This window comes from Siphateles boraxobius, unplaced genomic scaffold, assembly GCF_051911475.1.
Source record: "Siphateles boraxobius isolate OS27281-9 unplaced genomic scaffold, OSU_SipBor_1 130, whole genome shotgun sequence".
Taxonomy (NCBI): Eukaryota; Metazoa; Chordata; class Actinopteri; order Cypriniformes; family Leuciscidae; genus Siphateles; species Siphateles boraxobius.
This window is the reverse complement of record NW_027508734.1, coordinates 2,016,346-2,038,697: the sequence shown is the minus strand read 5'-3', so window position 1 is coordinate 2,038,697 and position 22,352 is coordinate 2,016,346. Positions and strand designations below refer to the sequence as shown.

At 41.7% G+C, this 22,352-nt stretch overlaps 1 protein-coding gene across 1 annotated transcript in view; it reads left to right on the top strand.

The window, feature by feature from the left end:
• The first annotated feature begins 1,034 nt into the window (after positions 1-1,034).
• Positions 1,035-22,352, top strand: part of LOC143736753 (uncharacterized) — a 43,273-nt gene continuing 21,955 nt past the window's right edge. The window contains exons 1-13 of the mRNA XM_077227429.1: positions 1,035-1,169; positions 2,268-2,309; positions 2,838-2,882; positions 3,500-4,192; positions 5,354-5,422; positions 14,432-14,494; positions 15,300-15,359; positions 15,441-15,476; positions 18,635-18,688; positions 18,778-18,828; positions 20,064-20,129; positions 20,240-20,317; positions 20,402-20,449. Of these exons, the coding sequence (XP_077083544.1) occupies positions 1,167-1,169; positions 2,268-2,309; positions 2,838-2,882; positions 3,500-4,192; positions 5,354-5,422; positions 14,432-14,494; positions 15,300-15,359; positions 15,441-15,476; positions 18,635-18,688; positions 18,778-18,828; positions 20,064-20,129; positions 20,240-20,317; positions 20,402-20,449 (1,308 nt within the window). The 5' untranslated portion in view covers positions 1,035-1,166. The remainder of the gene's footprint in view (positions 1,170-2,267; positions 2,310-2,837; positions 2,883-3,499; positions 4,193-5,353; positions 5,423-14,431; positions 14,495-15,299; positions 15,360-15,440; positions 15,477-18,634; positions 18,689-18,777; positions 18,829-20,063; positions 20,130-20,239; positions 20,318-20,401; positions 20,450-22,352) is intronic.

The following is a 22,352-nucleotide window of genomic DNA, read 5'->3' as shown; positions in this document are numbered from 1 at the left end:
CAGGACAGGCAGATCTGAGATCAGTGTGTTTCAGCTGTAATACTGGCACAGGACAGGCAGATCTGAGATCAGTGTGTTTCAGCTGTAATACTGGGACAGGACAGGCAGATCTGAGATCAGTGTGTTTCAGCTGTAATACTGGGACAGGACAGGCAGATCTGAGATCAGTGTGTTTCAGCTGTAATACTGGGACAGGACAGGCAGGTCTGAGATCAGTGTGTTTCAGCTGTAATACTGGGACAGGACAGGCAGATCTGAGATCAGTGTGTTTCAGCTGTAATACTGGGACAGGACAGGCAGATCTGAGATCAGTGTGTTTCAGCTGTAATACTGAGACAGGACAGACAGATCTGAGATCAGTGTGTTTCAGCTGTAATACTGGGACAGGACAGGCAGATCTGAGATCAGTGTGTTTCAGCTGTAATACTGGGACAGGACAGGCAGATCTGAGATCAGTGTGTTTCAGCTGTAATACTGAGACAGGACAGGCAGATCTGAGATCAGTGTGTTTCAGCTGTAATACTGGGACAGGACAGGCAGATCTGAGATCAGTGTGTTTCAGCTGTAATACTGGGACCGGACAGGCAGATCTGAGATCAGTGTGTTTCAGCTGTAATACTGGGACAGGACAGGCAGATCTGAGATCAGTGTGTTTCAGCTGTAATACTGGGACCGGACAGGCAGATCTGAGATCAGTGTGTTTCAGCTGTAATACTGGGACAGGACAGGCAGATCTGAGATCAGTGTGTTTCAGCTGTAATACTGGGACAGGACAGGCAGATCTGAGATCAGTGTGTTTCAGCAACTGGGACAGGACAGGCAGATCTGAGATCAGTGTGTTTCAGCAACTGGGACAGGACAGGCAGATCTGAGATCAGTGTGTTTCAGCTGTAATACTGGGACAGGACAGGCAGATCTGAGATCAGTGTGTTTCAGCAACTGGGACAGGACAGGCAGGTCTGAGATCAGTGTGTTTCAGCTGTAGGCTAATACTGGGACAGGACAGGCAGGTCTGCACAGTTTTCTCAGGTGAATGCTGAAAGACACGAGCTTCACCTGTTGCGTTGCGTTTCGTTTATTATTTTTACATAACGAGTTTGGTGAGTGGTTTAGTTTAGTTCGTCCACAGGTTTCCTGTAAGCCTCTCTGGAAACCTCACAGGCTACATGGTAAGTTTGTTTTTTTATTAAGATATGTATATTCATAAAAAATGAATATAGTGAGCTGCACATGTGATGCCACTGCTAAAGAACAACACACGCGTGTGTGTCTTTCACTGCATTAATATGTCTATTAAAAACAGCGATACTTGAGCCGGTAAAGAAAGCTTCGTTACCTGTAGTATTGTTGCAGGTGCTGATATATGCTTTACTTGACCTATACAATTAATTAACTGGTTTAAATGGGTGTAATTAGGTTGATTTACCAACATTAAATACCCGACTATTTTTTACTTAAATGCCAGTTAATTTAGATGTAATAATTCTTCAGTGTAGAAATGCTACAGTACTGGACTGACTGTTGTTTATATTGAATCTGAGTTAAATTAATGTCATTCTTTGCAAAATCTCTAATTTTCAGGCTTTATTGCGGCTAAGCTTAGGTGTGAACATGTAAGGGGTTTGTAGAGTCATCATTGACGTCACATATTTTTTGGGTTCCTTTGCGTGTCAATGCTTACATTGCTATAATGAAACTGCTTTTGCAATTCATCATGATCAAATGATCAGCCCGATTTAACTATAAGGGAACATTCTCAGAACGTTCTGGCAAATAATGAACAAACTCTTCCAAACGCGTTAATAGAACGTTCGTTCAAAGTTCGCGTCTTAAATAATGTTCTCAAAACGGCAGCACAAACACGTCATTTAGCTATCGGCCACAATGTTAATTAACTTTTGTTGTCGTGTTTTTTTTTTTTTTATCACGTTTTCGTTTTACTTTATTTAACTTTTACTTGTTTCAAGATCGTCCAGATAACTTTAAAAGTAACGTTCCCATAATGTTTGAATAATGATACATTGGAATGTTGCCTTAACCTTCGAATGAGGAAGAAAAAGGTTTAAAATCTTGATGTTTTGACTATTTAAAAAAACATTTGGAAATGTTCATATAGTAAAACAAGTTCTTAGAACATATTTTTGTTAGCTGGGTTGTTTTTTAAATAACTTATGGAATAAATCCAGTACAAATACAAGTATACAGTGTTCTGATGGAACTTATTTAACCTTATTCCAACTGTCCATCTTCTTTATTGCGTGTCACAGGATTCTGATTCAGTGTTTGGTGCATCAGGTCTGATTATGGAGGTGAGATTCAAATTAACATCTTATTCTTATTAAATAATTGAATGAAGAATTAATAATATGAATATATCAGAGTCCAGCCTGTCCATTGGACACTCGGCTCAAGACGATCTTCAGTCTTTGTAGTTGAGGATCATTGATCCAGGCCGTAACAGTGTGCATGTACAAATAAAACACTTTAGTTAAACCCTCTTAAAAAATAAAGGTACCAAAATTAGTTTGTTTTTGTTTTTTTGCGGCAGTAATGCCATAGAATAACTATTTTGGCCCCCAAAGAAGCTCTTAATGAACAGTTCTTAAAATAACCATTTTCTCTGATTGTAAAGAACATTTTAATAATCCAGAGAACCTTTAGTGGAAGTGGAAGATTGCATTAATGTTAAAGGTTCTTCATGGAACCATTGATACCAATAAAGAAGCTTTATTTGCACAAGTTTATGTGAAGTATACAGTATGTAGGAGAGCACATGTATGTGTTTTTACTGTTTTTATCCTATCTAAAATCTTTAATTCTGATTTTCTCTCCACTAGAATGGGATCAACAGCTCCTTGAATCCTTTCTATTCAAACCCACAGGTATCGGTGACAATCTCACACTTGCATTACTGTTCAATAGAACAAATTTATCAAGAAATTAACACTTTTATTCAGCAAGGATGCATTAAATTTCTATTTCAAAGAAATTCTGTTTTTCTTTTTTACTTTCTTTTCATCTAAGAATCCCAAAAACAATAAAATGTGTCATGGCTTCCTCACAAATATGAAGCAGCACAATTGTTTTTAACATTCATAATAATAATAAATGTTTCTTAAGCATCAAATCATCATATTATAGTGATTTCTGAAGGATCATGTGACACTGAAGACTGGAGTAATGATGCTGAAAATTCAGCTTTGATCACAGGAATAAATTCAGTTTTGACCATTTATACACATAGAAAACAGCTGTTTTAAATTGTAATATTATTTAACAATTGTACTGTTTTTACTGTATTTTTAATCAAATAAATGCAGTGAGCAGAAGAGAATTCTTTAATAAACATAAAAAAAAAATACTAACCCCAAACATTTTAGTTGCATTTGTTTCCTTGCGTATTATAAAATGCATGGACACATAATTGATAAAACAAAAAAAGTGAATGTGTATGGTATTGAATCCTCTAATGTTCTGTTGAATACGCTTGTGTTTGCAGGAATACGACATGAAAACGCTTGATGAAAAAAACATTGTGTTACCAAACGTAACAGGACAAAGCAACGACACTCATCATTCGCCTCTGTTTTCAGACTTTAATGTGGACAGCGATCCTTTCCCGGCTCCAGACTGGGTTGTGTTTCCTCCACCTGATTTTTATATAGATAACACACCTGATGTGTTTCAAACAACATCAGGCATTTGGGGTGAAGAAACTGACATTTTCCAGCCCTTTAAAGACAAGGTGGACCATGATCTGACACAAAGCAGCCCAACCAATCAGAACACAGAATCCTCGTCTTCAGCCAATGAGAGCGATCCTCTGCTGGACTTCATCCTCTCCAGACAGAAGAAATCCCAAGCCACACCTTCATTCACATCAGCGTTCGATTTTCCCGATGCTTTCCAAGAAACGTCCACTAAAGCAGACAGTTTCTTCTCTAACACCGATCCAGCGTCTGATGATTTTTTCAAGACGCCTTCGTCCGCCGCAGGAACCGACGTCTCTGACATCAAGGCGTTCGATCCTCTGTTCGACTCTCAGAATGAAGTTCAGTCCAATCAGAAGAGGAGTAATGATCTTCTGCTCATCGGCCAAGAGACAAACCAGGACGTTCGAACGTCTCATGTTGGTTTGCAGAACGAAGCCATTCAAGAGATTCCCTCCCCAAACACCTCCAACGGAGACCTGGTGAGAACATCTATCCACTAAAGACCCCATGAAATCAAGTTTACTGGCTTTTAATCCAAATCTGTTGGTTTTGAGCCAACCGATATCTAGTGTGACTCTAAGGGCCCTATTTTAACGATCTAAGCGCATGGTCTAAAACACTCGACGCAAGTGCACTTAGAGCGTGTCCGAATCCACTTTTGCTAGTTTAACGACGGGACAAATGGTCGGCGCTCCCGGTGCATTGTCTAAAAGAGTTGTCTCTATTCTCTTAATGAGTAATGGGTGTGTTTTGGGCTTTAGGTGCAATAAACCAATCAGAGTCTCAACTCCCATTCCCTTTAAAAGCCATTTGCGCTAATGACATTTACTATACTATTTACTTGAATGAATTTGATAGTGGAAAGACCGAACGCGTCTCCAGAGTGCAAACGGATCGTGCGAGGTTAAAGGTTAAAGTGAGACCATCTATGGGTCAAGCCGTGGATTCCACCATATCTTTATTTACACATAGTAATATTTTACATTTTAATACTTTTATTTTTCAAATTTGGCATGTTTGTGTGCTGCGCATCCCTGTGTGTGTTTAATAAGCAGAGTGTACGCGTGTTGTGGACCCGCCTATAGGCGGACATTACTAACACGCTCTTTAAATAACAAAAAAAAATACTACTCAGTTCCTCAAAATAGCAACGCTCCGTCAATGCGCCTGAACACACACCTGGTTCTCAGACCAGCAGCTCATGGGCGCACGGATGGGCGCAAATGCATTTGCTATTTAAACAACGTGGCGCATGAGGTGAAAATGATAACCGCGTTGGGCTGAAACTAGCAAAAAAACGCTCGAGTCGCGCCTGGCGCTGCATTATGCTGAATGTATGATAGGGCCCTAAAAGTTCACAGACAAAATGAACTTGTATACTATGATAGATAGCAAAGATATACACCGATAAAATAAAAAACAATCCTTCTCTTCCAAATCAAAATATCTATGACTCAAGTTGCACTGCGTAGATTTTTGTCCAATCATATGCTCTCTAGACCGACTAACCTCGATGTCAGGCTCCAACTTCCTGTTTCAGCAGGAAATACTCATCTGATCATTTCATGGGGTCTTTAGGATTTTATTAGACCCATTTATTTCTCACCCAAAACCAAATGCCAGTTATTTTGTTCTTGTAGATGTTCAGGAGGCGTCCACCGAAACCTGCTCCTCGCAGTAAAGCCCCGAGGAGTGTCCATCAGCCTCAGGTATCACTCCTTTACTGGAAACTTCTCTCATTATTCCTTCTCATTCCTTTCCTTTTCCCATATTAGTGTTCTGCGGGAGATGTAGTGCATGTTGTGGATGTGATTTGATGATAATAACTCTTTCTCTCTTTTTTAATACTACAATAGCATTACAGGAAAACATAATTTGCACATAGGATTACAAATATTATACATATTAGAAAACAAAACTAAAGAGGGATCATTTTATTTTCAAACAAATCATTTAGATTTTTTAATATTATCTAGTTGCTATTTATATGTATTTGTAGTATTTATATCAACATGAAGTAAATATTATAGTATCGAGCAAACATATTTGCTTATTGTCCTCTTTAAACACTTTTCTGGTGATATTGTGTGCAATCTGTCAGTGCACGTTTTCATGATATTTGTTTCATAAAGCAGCCTTTTTCTAAAAATCTTGTCTATAGACCATTTGTGAGCTGACGTCACTGTTAGGAAAACTGCTAGGAAAATGAGTGAAATCCATGGAAAGAGAAAAACGATCTTGTTGTGCCTTTGAATGTCAGAATCAGAATTCAGGAAACCTGCTATGATTAACCTACTATTAGACTACTAGCTAAAATCGAAACCCATAACCTTTTACATAGATAATATTTAAACATATAACTTTTTTTTCCCTCTCAATTGCGAATTTATATCACAATTTTGAGGGGAAAAAAAGTTTTCAGAATGGGGCACAAATTTCTTATATTTTTAAATATTATCTATGTAAAATGTTATTGGTTTCTTTGATTCTGAGGGGAAATGGCAGAATATCACGTTTATATCACACAATTCATATTTTTCTTCTCAGAATTGTGAGATATAAACTTGAAATTATGTTTTCATTATTTTATTCTGTGTTTTCAGTTGACTGAAGAAATGCTCCGCCTACAAAACAATTCATCGCTGTTTAAAAACATTCAAATGGTCTACAGTTAATCATGACAAATCCTGAAAGTTCATTGGTCCGAAAATGTGATAACTCTGATTGTGACGTGAAATGCTAAATTTTCACAATCCATGATGAAATCAAGTGCATTTTGGTTACACTTTATTTTGATGGTCCACTAGAGACATTCTACTAACTATAAGTGACTTTGAAACTACATGTCAACTAATTCATTAATTTACAACTACGTCAACTAACTCATTAATTTGCAACTACGTCAATTAACTCATTAATTTTCCACTACATGTCAACTAACTCATTATTATGCAACTACATGTCAACTAACTCATTAATATGCAACTACATGTCAACTAACTCATTAATTTACAACTACGTCAACTAACTCATTAATATGCAACTACATGTCAACTAACTCATTAATATGCAACTACTCATTAATTTACAACTACATGTCAACTAACTCATTAATTTACAACTACTCATTAATATGCAACTACATGTCAACTAACTCATTAATATGCAACTGCATGTCAACTACATATCAACTAACTGTCAACTACAATATGCAATATGCAACTTGCAATATGCAATATGCAATATGCAACTACATGTCAACTAACTCATTAATTTACAACTATGTCAACTAACTCATTAATATGCAACTACTTAACTAACTACATCAACTACGTCAACTAACTACATTAATATGCTACATCAACTACGTCAACTAACTACATTAATATGCATGTCAACTAACTCATTAATATGCAACTACATGTCAACTAACTCATTAATTTACAACTACTCATTAATATGCAACTACATGTCAACTAACTCATTAATGTGCAACTGCATGTCAACTAACTCATTAATATGCAACTACATGTCAACTAACTCATTAATTTACAACTACGTCAACTAACTCATTAATATGCAACTACATGTCAGCTTACTCATTAATTTACAACTACTCATTAATATGCAACTACATGTCAACTAACTCATTAATTTACAACTACTCATTAATATGCAACTACATGTCAACTAACTCATTAATAAGCAACTGCATGTCAACTAACTCATTAATATGCAACTACATGTCAACTAACTCATTAATTTACAACTACGTCAACTAACTCATTAATATGCAACTACATGTCAACTAACTCATTAATTTACAACTACTCATTAATATGCAACTACATGTCAACTAACTCATTAATTTACAACTACTCATTAATATGCAACTACATGTCAACTAACTCATTAATAAGCAACTGCATGTCAACTAACTCATTAATATGCAACTGCATGTCAACTTACTCATTAATATGCAACTACATGTCAACTAACTCATTAATATGCAACTACATGTCAACTAACTCATTAATTTACAACTACGTCAACTAACTCATTAATATGCAACTACATGTCAACTAACTCATTAATATGCAACTACATGTCAACTAACTCATTAATTTACAACTACGTCAACTAACGTCCTGGTTGCGTATGCAACCCACCGTTCCCTGAAGGAGGGAACGGAGGACGTAGTCGACGCGACTGAAATGGGATCACGCTAGGGAGCCTATCATCTTCGAGTACTATTGAACGAGCCAATGTAATTGGCGTGCGTGATTCGCATCACACACTCCGCCCCCGCGGCGCGGGTATAAATACGGAAGTGGATGCACGCACTAGTTGCTTTTCGCTGAGGAGCCGAGAGTAACCCGGGGTCAGCGGTGGTCCAGCGGTAGTGGCAAGGGGACTACGTCCTCCGTTCCCTCCTTCAGGGAACGGTGGGTTGCATACGCAACCAGGACGTTCCCTTTCAGTCGATAACGTCGGACGTAGTCGACGCGACTGAAATGGGATCAACCATTGAACACGCCACTAACGCTGCCACCTTCCAGTGCCTAAACCAAAGCCTCCTGATGCCCCCGCAAACTTAAGGCGGGGAAGGACAGGGCTTAGGCCAGGGAAGTCACTGCTGTTCCTACAGGACCACTGGGAAAGCGTTCCCCGTACGTTGGAAGGAAGGGACGCTGCGGAAGCCACATCCAACCCGAGGGAGGAAATGTGGAGAATACACATATGAACTGGGCGGAAACCGGGCAGTCTAACATATGGAATGTCACTGGGGTGGCTCCAGCCTAAGACGGGGGGAGACACACCGGACAGTGACGGCAGAGAGACTCTGCCGAGGGAAGACACGGGCTCACCGCAGGGAGCCGTATCGTGGAAGAATACACATATGGGGTCACCGAAGGGACCGCAACATATGGACCCAGCCTAACACAGGTTCCACACTGCTTACGAGTGGTAGGCCTAACACCAGACGTTCCGCACGTCCGACGTCGGAGGGGTGTGGAGGAACTCAACAGGGTTCAATTTTAAGGGAACTCAACTGGAGTAGAAAGGCGCACGTATCCAGTCCATAGGAGGGGAATGGCGCAGCAAGCCGACACTTGAACCGGGCTCACGGTGAAACTGGCTTCATGAGAAGGGAGCCCACGGGAAGCAGCGGTTCAACTAGGTGTCGTCCAGCCCCCAACTCTAGAATCTGTTTAGCCAAGTATATCGTCAACGCCCAGGCGGAGCACTTTACACTCATCATAGAGGAGCTCAACACCTAAGTGGACATGTTGCATCTCGGATCTTTGCCGAAATGAAGGCAAGCACTAAGTGCAACTTTGCATGGAAACAGCCTTCCCTCTCTGCTGAATTCCACAGATATTTGAAGAGCTGGTCTGAGGTCTATGACTTGCATTCTGTACACGTCCAAGCGAATCGGACAGAGAAGCCAGGGCTGGATCTGCCTCCTCCAGGGCAGCGCTTGCAGGCTCACCACCTGCTCCTATTACGGGAGAGGTAGGAACCTTGGGCACAATCCGAGCCGGGATCTCAGCTTGTGAGAGTTAGCCGGCCCAGACTCCAGGCACAATACGTTGACCGAAAGCGAGCAAGTCCCTACCCTCTAGTAGAGACCACGCGAGCAGGAGAACTGATATAACAGAATTTTTAACTCACTACCTGCAGTGGCTCAGGGGCGGTCTCTGCAGTGCAGTCGCACCAGGGACAAGGCCCAAGAGGATAAAGAGGGACACAAGGATTTACAAGACCTTGCTCCTCAGGAACCTGACAATCAGAACGTGCTTCTGCATACTTCTGCAACACGATGAGCGTCGTTTAAACACCGAGGCAACATCATTTTGAGGGTGATTTAGGAAAACAGCCTACTGCAACCCATTTTGCAGGAAAGAGAGCACTGAAGTGATCGAAAGCTTTCAGGATCTCCTCAGGGGAGAAGACGCACTCAACGACTAGGTTCCACTTCTAAAGGCGTAAGCACGCTACCCAATTCTAGGGGGTGCTCGCAGAAGTGATGGTAACTAACACATGTTCTTGTGATAGCCACCTGAACCTCCGCGTTCGGATGTAAGACCGCCCGGAATCTCCGGGGGAAGAACGCGTGTGCCATCGTGCCCCGTCCCCGAATCCAGGGGAAGTCAGGAAGGCTGTTGAAGGGAACCAGGTCTAGTTGGGCCAATGAGGGGCAACTATGAAGACCTGTTCCTCTCCTGACATGGCACGTAGGTGCAAGTGACGGGCGCAAAAGACAGGAGCATTGCTCAACACAACATGTGAAGATCACTGGGCTTCAGGAGCATTTTCTGCTCAGCACTTCGGTGTGACAAGTTCACTGAGCTTCAGGAGCATTCCTGCTCAACACCTGAGTGTGATAAACTCACCGAGCTTCAGGAGCATTTCTGCTCAACACTTGAGTACGAAGAACCTCACTGAGCGACAGGAGCATTTCTGCTCAGCACTTGAGTGTGACAAGTTCACTGAGCTTCAGGAGCATTACTGCTCAACACCTGAGTGTGATAAACTCACTGAGCTTCAGGAGCATTTCTGCTCAACACTTGAGTGCGAGGAACTTCACTGAGCACCAGGAGCATTTCTGCTCAGCACTGCGTGTGATGAATTCACTGAGCTACCTGTGATGGACTCACTGAGCTACAGGAGCATTGCTGCTCAACACCAGAGTGCGATGAACTTCACTGAGTTTCAGGAGCAAATCTGCTCAACATGAAGAGTGATGATTTCACTGACTTGCAGGCGCAAGGCGACCATGAGTCGCAGTCACTTTTAGAAGGCTCACTGGGGTTAAACGCATTTCTGCGGGCCCCTGGGGCCGCTGAGTCCCAGTGTTTGTCCAAGGGTAGTCCGCTCGGTTTACACAAACACTGGCGGAAAAATAAAACCGGGGGGGCAACTGAGCGGCCCCGGAATGGTCATGACCCAGCCGGACCCAGGGGATGGAGTCTCCACTTGCCCTGGCTATAACTGTCGTGAGGCTCGATGGCGGCACGATTGAGTAAGCAGGAGGAGTGGAATAAGGCGCCCTCAGAAGCGTCTGACTCCAAGGAGGAGGTGACGGGTGAGTTTGTGACATGCAAGGGAAGCTTGCGCAACGGTCGCAATGTCTAACAACTCGAGGCACGAATGCCCGTGTAGTCGGGGGTCGCCCAGGCCCCCGTTAAAACACGCCCTTTGTACATGGCCGCTCTGTTGAAGAGGGTTTGGCAGCAGACCGGGATGAACTATAGTCACACAGGGTGAGCTGCTCTGCCACGGTCACCTCGGGACTCGATCGTGAAGCTAGCGCTGAAGCGGTCACATATGGAGGGAGCCAAAGGCTGCGACTACCATATACCCCAGGAGCCCCTGAAAGTTCTTTCAGTGGGACCCTTTCTCACTTCAACACCAGCTGAACACATTCTCATTGGAGAGACATGTTGGACCGAGTACCTCTCCAAAACTAGAAAAGAGATACTCAGCCCGTGGGCGAGATTACTCTCTTCCAGTTGACCTGAAGACCCAACGGGCTCTGGAGCACTCGAGGGGAAGGACACTGTACTGATACTCCACCCTTAGACGCAACACACAGGATGGCCTGCGGTGCGGGAGGTAGAGATCTGAAGCACATGTCTTTCAGGTCAAAGCTGCAGACCAATCTTGGGCCAAGATGGTCACGACCCACCACCTAGTAGCACGAAGAACGAGTTTACAACTGGCCTTCGTACCGGCTGGAGGAGCGGCTATATCAAATCCTTCGCCAGCAGGATAAGATAAGCACGCACAAGTCAGGAGCACTGCTCAACACTTGGTGTGATGAATATCACTGAATTTTCAGGAGCACGTCTGCTCAACACCTAATGTGATGACTATCACTGACTTGAGCGGGGTAGCCGAGCCTGAGGTGGGGCAGCAAAGTAGAGAGAGTGGTGTTAGTGTGCTGTGCAACACTTACCTGTCTCCACAAGCGGCAGGGGGCGCGTGAGAAGGCGGATGACCGGGTCCTCGAACGCACCAAGCTGCCTGCTGGCGACCAAGGGGGAGCTGAGGGGTGTAAGGCTATACAGGGTCACACCCGCCAGACTGGCCCTCTTGGGACCCAGGAACAGATGAAATTGCTCTCTCTTTGAAGTGTGGGTACCGCTTGCTCCGCTTTTTTTTTTTTTTTTTTAGGGAGCCAGCGGCGGAACAGACACACACACAAACAAAGGCTCCACCCGGCCCTCACCCGGGGGGAGGGAGTGATCGTGCCACTCCAAGAGCATCTCATCCATTCCTGGGCGGCCCGCTCCGGAATGCTTTCGCTGTCGCTTGCCACCTGGCTTGGCAGCGCCTGGAGCGGGCTGGGCGTCTCTACTGCGGCCGGCTCCCTGCTGAGGCCTGGGTGGAGGCTGCTGCGGAGGGCCAGCAGGAGCGGCGGCCGGAGAACGCCCACGGCGACGAGCAGGCGGAGGAGCTGCCACCGGCGGCGGGTGGAGGCAGCAGCTGGCCACCGGGGCAGGATGTGCCGGATGACCTCCGTCTGCGCTTGAGCGGCAGAGAACTGTTTGATGCAGTTCTCCACCGCGTCGCCGACCAGCCCAACCTGGGAAATTGGGGAGACCAGGAACCGAACCTTGTCCGCATCCGCCATACCAACCAGGCTGAGCCAACGAAGGCGCTACTGGACCACCAAGGTGGACATCGCCAGACCGATCACGCACGCTACGACACCCGTACCCCGGAGGGTGAGGTCGGATGCAGTGCGGTGCTCACCTATGAGCGCACGGTCTGGATTACCCTCGTGCATGCCATGGGTGCCCTAGCCTGCAGCAACGCCATGGCACGCAAGAGGAAGGGGCTTGCCCACAGGCTTTGTAAGCTCTGCCCGTCGGAACGGACGAAACTCACAGGCCTTAGGGGGGAGACGAGGATCCCCCCAAAAGGCAGCGGCCGCCTGGACACAGGTGCACCTGTGTCGACAGACCGCTCCAATGGAGGGACACCTCGCAACCCTTCACCGTTCCTCCATCAAGGGTAATGAGGGGGAAAAGCTATTCAGGCAGTTTCTGGCAGAGAAAGATGCTGTTCACCACCTGATAAGCTCTCCATGCATTTCGGGAAAGAAAGGCACTGGGGCGGCGAGCTGAGAACCAGCGCGGCCCGCCCCAAGATACCAAACTCCAGATTCCAACCGAGACTGAACGGGACACGGTGGAGGTTCCACTCGAGCCCGGCAGCCTCGGCGGCCCGTTTCAGCATAGCTGATAATTCTGGATCCGGCTCGGGCAACATTGAACTCCCGGAGGGAGACAATGCAGCCGAGTCATCATCTCCAGAAGTCAGCTCACCCTCTGATGCTGCAATCGGCGTCCTGTCCTCCAGGGGAGCCCCGAGTGAAACCGCTGGCCCACCCATTACAGATGGACCAGCAGAAAACACCGGAGGCTCCAGTGGTTGCAGTGGAAGGGAGGAGTGAGGAGCCCACAGGGAATGGTTACCGGGCGGGACATCCAACACTATCCTCCGGTCACCCATCCCACACAGCACCCGAGGGTGGGGCATGGTAATGGGGACTCGCTCTCCGCGAACGAAGGCGAGTCTCGCCCTCAACACTGCGACAGTCATGTTCCCACAGTGAAAACATGAGCTGTCCACAAAAGCTGTCTCAGCGTGCTGTAAGCCAAACACGTGACACAACAGTTGTGACCATCAGAGAGAGACAGGGAACGACCGCACCCAGAAACGCACGGGCGGAATGACATCTTGAAAAAGACGCAAACGCACCCGTGTTGCTCTTTCAGAAAATAGGACCGTCACCAGTGCCGGAGCACACAGGGAAATGACCGCGGCAACACTGAACAGAGAACTGAAACAGTGAAGCACTCACTTTTCCGCCCTCTAACCAGCCATCAACACACACAAACATTTAGAAATTTGTTGCTGTTAAAACAGCAGTTGAGAGCTCAAAGCTCGCGATCACCGCTGCACTCGCGCTGTAGAACACCAGCACTGGGAGAGTCTTCCTGAAGAACACCGACACACTCGCTCGTTGTAGACAACAGCACTCTCAGAGACATCAAACGATCGGCTCCGAAGCGAAAGGCAACTAGTGCGTGCATCCACTTCCGTATTTATACCCGCGCCGCGGGGGCGGAGTGTGTGATGCGAATCACGCACGCCAATTACATTGGCTCGTTCAATAGTACTCGAAGATGATAGGCTCCCTAGCGTGATCCCATTTCAGTCGCGTCGACTACGTCCGACGTTATCGACTGAAAGGGAACTCATTAATATTCAACTACATGTCAACTAACTGATTAATTTACAACTACTCATTAACTTACAAATACATGTCAACTAAATCTCATTAATTTGCAACTAAATGTCAACATCTCTCATTAGAGGGTTAGTAGACTGTTAGGTTTGGGTTAGTACAATAAGTTGACATGTAGTTTCAAAGTTACTTGTAGTCAAATGTCTGTTGGGGAGCATCAAAACATGTTAGCAGATATTAAGCAGACCGTCTTCTAATACTATAATGACGGCTTATTGCAAAGTTACTTATAGTTAGTAGATTGTCTTAAGAAATGACCATCGAAATACAGTGTTATCTGAATTTTATTTTCATTCCACTATTATTGTATTTTTGAGTTTAAATGCAATCTTCACATCTCATCTACGCTCTGTTAATCTGTTCAACACTATAATGAAATGTTTTGATCTGGCAGAACATGACGGCTGAGGTCGAGAACGATCTGCTAGTTTATGAGGATGTTCTTCTCATCGGTCAGGTACGTGTGCCGCAGTTTCGGCGCGTTGGCTCCTGAAGTATTATTTCCATTTGTTTCTCCCAAAGGGATTTCAAAACAGTCTTCGTCAAAGCATTATAATCTATGAACCAAACCAACCAACTACGAGGGGCATCATCACATTACAAACTTTGATTTGAAGCAAAAAAGTATTTGATGATTGGACATAAAATACAAAGGTACAAGACTGTGAACTCAAAGGCTTTAGTGAGGGAAAGAACTACAGGTATTGCAAACTGCATAATCTAATTACAATTTGTGGCATTTTCTGTACAGCTTCATGGGTAAAACATGATTATATTGAAACTAAGTTGAAATAATGCAGGTTAACGGCTTCAACAGAAGCAGATACTATTCATTAACAAGCTCGTAGCTCATAGCAGGGCTCTCTTTAACGGTTTAGAAGTTAGCGTTGAAAATCAATTTCCCTATGGAGAAAATGAATAGAGTTTTTACTTCCGGAACCCGACTGTTGAAATCTACAGTTGGTTCAGAAAAAAATATGTTTTATAAATGTTAGAATGTTTCTTTGGTCATTTAATTATTCACATTTTTTGCATAATTTGACAGACTGTAGATAAAAGATAAAAGCTGAAGGCATGTTAAAAATCTCCAAGACAGGTTTTAATTTGATCTTCATGTTGCAACAAGGAAAAGTTAATTTACAATTTTTTTTAAAAAATTCCCGTAGTTGAAGAAACACCCTCAAATGGATTCATAGGCCTTTGTAGAGTATCATGCTTGATTTAAAACAAATACACTTACATAACTGAAACGTGATTTACAGGAAAGGTGTGTGGAGGACTGGCCCGAACACAGTCCAGAACTCGCTCCAGAATGGAAACCAGTAAGTTCTTAATGTGTGAAATGTAGTACAGGAAACCAGTGCAAAAATACTGTCATTTCATCTGCTCTTTCTCTGTTGCAGGCTGGGAAATTAAGGCTTCGGAGAGACTCTGTACGGGTGAGTCAGACCGTCACATGACTAAAACTATTAAAAACATTTTTGTTAATTGAAACAACACTGAAATAATTTTTTATATAAAGTATCAGATTAAAAACTTTTCAGAATTTCCCAAGTGGTTTTACTTCATTTTACATTCACCATCTAACCTAACATATTAAAAAAAAAAAATAAAAAAAAAAATATATATATATATATATATATATATATATACATTAAAGACGCTTATAAGGGCTATGCAAAACCACCCCTTGGAGATTCAGATCACAACGCAATCCAGCTCGTCCCGCAGTATAAACAAAAACTCAAAACCAGCAAACCCGAGATAAAGACAGTCAAACAGTGGACTGATGAGTCTGTTGAATGCCTTAGAGGCTGTTTTGAATGTACTGTGTGGGACATTTTCACGAACACTTGTAAGAACTTGGAAGAGTTGACTTCAGTGGTGACTGATTATATTCGTTTCTGTGTGGACTGTATAATCCCAGAAAAAACTTTCAGAGTTTTTCCAAATGACAAACCTTGGGTAAACAAAGAATTAAAGGTTGCACTACAAAGGAAAAGGATAGCTTTTGAACAGGGAGACAGGCAAAAAATGAAAGCAATTCAGAAGGAGATTAGACAGATAACATATAGTTGTAAACAGAAATATAAACTACAGATTGAGGCGAAAATGAGGGGGAATAATCTGAAACATGTATGGCAAGGAATGTATACAATGATAGGGAAGGCAGAGAAGAAAAGGCACATAGATACAAATGGAGATGATCAAGCATTTGCAGATGATCTGAATGTTTTTTATGCACGATTCGAAACATCAGACTTTCTCTTGGAGCGTGATACCATTAGACAGCAGTTACAGTTTGGCAATCCCCCGATTATTACAGCAGATGAGGTACGTAGAGTTTTCAACAAAATTGATCCTAAAAAAGCTCCAGGCCCTGACCAAATAAGTGGTAGGGTTCTGCAGAAGTGTAGTGAACAACTTAGCTTAATCTTCTGCCAGCTTTTTCAAGAGTCATTAGACACACACTACATTCCTAAAGCCTGGAAGTCCTCGCTCATTGTACCAGTACCTAAGGTAGCAAGACCAGCTGTTTTAAATGATTATCGTCCAGTCGCCCTTATATCAATCGTGATGAAGAGCCTAGAAAAATTTGTTCTGAGACATATTTTAAATGATGTGCAATGTAATCTCGACCCTTTACAGTTTGCCTATAGGAATAAGCGCAGCACAGATGATGCACTTCTGTATATGCTCCATAATATCTATTGCCATCTGGATAAGCCCAAACGATATGCCCGAGTTCTCTTTATAGATTTCTCCTCTGCCTTTAATACCATCAGGCCTCACATTATGATGGAGAGGCTGGGGCAGTTAGGGGTAAATCCTAATATAATCAGGTGGGTTGAGTCCTTTCTGACGGAGAGAACACAGTGTGTTAGGGTAAATGAAGTTGTGTCCTCTCAGATTATGACCAACACAGGATCCCCACAAGGCAGTGTCATCTCACCAGTATTGTTCACTCTTTACACCAACGAGTGCAGAAGTAACACATCTGAGCATCTCACAATAAAATTTGCTGATGACACTGCAATAGTGGGGTTAATACAGAACCGTGATGAGACCAACTATAGGGCCTGGGTGAATTCATTCGTAGACTGGTGCAGGTCCAGCTGTCTTCTTCTAAATATAAAGAAAACAAAGGAAATAATAATAGATTATAGAACTGGGAGCCAGCCACACCAGTGCTTGTTTATAGACGGAGAGGAGGTGGCAATTGTGGCAGAGCACAAGTACTTAGGCACAATAATAGACAATAAGTTGCAATGGAATAGTAATACCGACACCATATATAAGAAGGGGCTGCAGAGACTTTACTTTATGCGGAGACTGAGACAGTTTAGAGTGGACAGAGACATGATGTTACTTTTTTATCACTCATCTGTGGAGAGCATGCTACTTTTCTGTTGCGTTGCATGGTATTTCTCTTTGTCAGTGACCAACAAAAACAGATTGAGCAAGATAGTCAACCTGGCCAGCAGGGTCGCGGGGCACAAACTAGACAGTATGGCTACCACCGGTGAAAGAAGGGTGTTGAAGAAAGGTTTAGCTATTACTAAAGATACGTCACATCCCTTACACCGGGCATATGAGATGTTGCCATCACAGAGAAGGTTTAGGCTACCTTATTTCCAGACAAATCGAGCCAGTAAGTCATTCATTCCAACTAGCATCACTCTGATGAACAAGAAGTTACCTGCAGGACAGCACTTTTAATAGCACTATTTAGCACTTTAACAGCACTAATAGCACTTTAAGCAGGTTTCTTTGAGTCTTCTGTCCTGATGCTGTGTACGTGTAGTGGAGTGGTGGGGATGAGAGAGGGGGGTGGTTGGGGTGTGGGAAATTCTGTGTACTCTGTATTGTGTCATGTAAAATTGTCTTTGTATAAATGTATCTGACGTGCTGTAGGGGCAGAACAATTTTCCGAGAGGATAAATAAACATAATCTAATCTAATCTAATATATATATATATATATATATATATATATATATATAACAATAATATCTTTCAAATTAAACATTAAATTATATTTTATTCTAAATAAAATAAATAATAATAATAATAATTCAAATATTAATTCAAATATAATAATTTCTACATCCAAAAAATGTACAAAAATGTCTTTAAAATTAAACATTAAATTATATATTATTCTATATAAAACAAGTAATAATAATTAAAATAATAATTAATAATCTCTGCAGCCCAAAAAATATAAACAAAAATGTATTTAAAATCAAACAATAAATTGAATGTTATAGTAGTTAAAACAAATAATTAAAATAATATTATAATCTTTACAGCCAATAATTAAACTCACAAAACATACTTGACATATTTATTTATTATTTATCCTCAATGCATGTATTTAATGTAGTCCAAATCAACAAAACTACATAAGATTAAAAATATATATGTTGTTTTTACGAATGTTGAGGGTGCGGAATGCGCTAGAAACCACAGAAACCATTAGCAAACACATAGTTCTGTCTTGGCAAACACCCAAATCACATACAGTATGTCTTGCTGGTCGAGTTTCTCACACTGTAAAAACCTGGTTTCATAATATTGTTGACTCTTGCCACTAGATCACAGAAGCGTCCGATGGAGTCGATGGGACTGCGAAGAAGAACGGAAAGCAGGTACAATGCGAGTTATGTAACTCAGCATGGGTGAGTTTGAGTGTCTGTTTGTCCTTCACATGCTCATGTCATCCTGTTGATCTTTACAGACTCTGGGGAGAAAACTGCGACATTCTCTGCTGATTAGGAGGAGCTCAAAGGTAAAGGACTGAAGATTTTTGACAACCAGTTTCTAAAGATATTCCTGTTCATCCAGTGTGTAATAATCTAAGATACATGGAGTTTTTTGTCTCCAAAAAGAATGTTGATTCTGAACTAAAACGAGTCCCTAGTCCTCAGTCTCACTTCCTGCTGAACCTGCGTTGGTTTGTAACTAATTTGCATAATGCCAGAGCACAACAGTCACAACAGACATGATCATCTGACCAATCAGAGCAGAGTAGACCAATCACAACAGACATGATCATCTGACCAATCAGAGCAGAGTAGACCAATCACAACAGACAGGATCATCTGACCAATCAGAGCAGAGTAGACCAATCACAACAGACAGGATCATCTGACCAATCAGAGCAGAGTAGACCAATCACAACAGACAGGATCATGTATATTATGATGAGATGAGCAAAATCTGCGCAGAACCAATCACCGGTGATCAGCGCGTAATGCATGCCGGTTAGAAATGTGTCCGAGAGAGGTCCGCCTTGCTCTGATGTCATGCTGACGTGTGTCGAAAAGCTCTCGCGAGCGCAAGGCGCACGTGTCGGATTCTGCAGTCGCGCGCAGTTGCTCTCCACCGACTGCTGATAAAAAGCATGATGGGAAACGACTTGCTGACGACACAGCTTAATGTTGATTGGTTTACACAACCGTTATGTATTGCTCTCTTTTAAAATGTTTGATTTTAAAACTCGGATATCGTGTTTTATGTTTATGTGTATATGTTATGTGTGAATATTCCCAAACTCTCGGACAGTGCGATCTCTATGGGTTATGCAGTGTCATTTTATTATATATAAAATAAAAAATAAAAATAAAAATATTAAAAAACACATAGCCTATGACCTTGGAGTCATGTGAACCTGTTGTAGGAGACTCCAAAACATAAGTAGGAAACTTTAAAATAGCATAATAGGGGCACATGAGAGAAGTGTGTAGTTTATTTGCAAGTGTTCACTGTAAAATGAAAAAATTAAAAAAAAAAATTATTTTCATTTAACCCTACCATTTAAATTGAACCCTAAAACAAAATGCAATGCGTAATTCAAAATACAGGAAAAAACAAACAAAATATAAGAGTTGACATACAGAACTGGGAAATATCGACTGTTTTAAAGCTCGTATTGTCATGTGAAATATATAGTCTCAACCCCAAGTCACATTAATTAAAGTTATAATTATAGTTTCTGCATGTCAACCATATCTTTGATTTCAGGATAAAAGTGTGGATGAAGTGAAGGTCTCCGAGACGAACACACACACACCGCGTCGAGGGTCAAAGGTGAATATCTTCATGTGTGATCGACCTCACATATATAAAGATGAATAATAAATGTCAGCGGCAGGTTATTGTTAGTGCTGTGTGTAATGAAGTGTGTATTGTGTGTTCAGCTCGTTGCTGACGGAGACGAGGAGTGTGTTGCTCTCGAGGAAGACGCAGAACAGAATGAAGCCGTCGGGTTTAAATCAGTACGAAGATCTTTATTTCTGAATCATATTTCAGTCATTTCATATTCATGTCTTTCATCACAGATTTGTTTTTGCTCTCGACAGAAGAAATCGTCAAAAGCCAAGATTAATATTCACCGCAGAGGATCTAAGGTGAAACACTACATCATCTGAGGGATCAATACTTTTATTTGTGTTTTTGCATAATGCGAGATTAAAATAATATAATATTTACTTGATACTATAATTAATGATCATCATTATCTTTGCTTTTTTAAATAATAAAATAATGTATTTTTTTTTTTTTACAAATAAATTAATTTATTATATATAAATAAATACACTTTTATAACTTTAAAATAATAATTAATGTATTTATTCAAATAAAATAATTCATATAATAATTTATACATCTGAAAAGATCAATGTTTTTTATTTGTATTTTGATACAAATATCAAAATGCATGATAAAAATATTCGAATTATAGGATCATTTATAGATTTATAATTTATATATATGCAATGTTCCCCAACATTATTCTAAACAAATGATAAAAGAATATAATATTTTCTTGATAGAAGAATAAATTATATTCATATTCATATTTTTAAATGATAAAATAATTTTAAATAATAATAAAAAAAATGTTAATGAAATACACTTTTTTAAAATAATATTTTTGTATTAAAAATTTAAAATGTTTGAAGTAAATTAATTTACTGTAATTATATTATAGTAATTACAGTAAATTAATTAATATATATATATATATATATATATATATATATATATATATATATATATATATATATATATATATATATATATATAATAAATAATATACATTGCAATATTATTTTAATCAAATGATCCTGTACAGTATTTCCAATTTCTCACATAATTTTTTAATAACAAGCCTGTTTATTTTCATTTAACACTTTCATTGGCATGTCTGGTATTTGAAGTACAATGAACTGGCTTTATGCCCAGCTGCACTACTTCCTGAACTTCAGCTCCTTTGTTTCCTGTCTGCCATTATTGGACAAACTGATTAACCCAGGTGTGCCTGATTATTGTTACTGAGGTCAGGCACACCTGGGTTAATCAGTTTGTCCAATAATGGAAGACAGGAAACAAAGGAGCTGGCTGAAGTTCATTATGATTCTAGCTGGCTGAGTACAGGCCGCCATGCTACGGTTTCGTAGAATTCTTGAAAACTTGAAGAGTCTGTTGGTTTATTTGTATAGGTTGTATAGTATTTACAGTCATTACGTTCCTGTGTATATTGCGTGAATGACGGGTGGTTGGGCAGATATTGTGTTTTGTGGTAGGTGGTATGCCATACGGAACCGTTGCCACTGAAACTGCATATTAACGCACCAGTGGGGCTCGACAGCCTTAGTCAAACGGGTCGGCGCGTATGGTTGGGTTGCGGAGAGATTGTGAGATTGTGGTTAGGTCTCAGCAGCAAGAGGGAAGTAGAGGTCAGTAAGCTGGGCTGAGTTGAGTGGGGGACGGAGGGGGGTGACTCTGGGAGCCAGAGTCACTGTCGAGCCCTCTTGAGGTGTCGTGGGCTAGTCGACGAAACACTGAGGACGGAAGGTGCCCACTTGAAGACCCTAGAGATGTTCCCTACTCCGCTCAATCCAGAGGGTTGTCATGGGGGGACAGCACTGTGGTTGCAGCCGTTGTGTGTGCTGACGCGTGTTTACACCAGACAGAAGATTCACGTCACCAGATGGAAAGAAGCGTAAATGTATGGAGAAGCATAGGTTACTGTAAAGCTACATCTTAGTTGGTGATTATCTTGGCGAAAGCCGAGTACAAATCAGCATGAAGTTTTAACATCTACTCTTGTGTAATGGAAATCAGGAAGTAGTGCAGCTGGGCATAAAGCCTATTGTCCGCATAGATGATTACCACAGTAAACTAACACGAGTTTAATTGAAATTCACTACAAACACACGTGCTGCCAGAGGCTTTCTGCATAAACGGTGTCAATTATTGGCAGATTGGATAACTGTCTACAACAGGGGTCGGCAACCTATTTGTCAT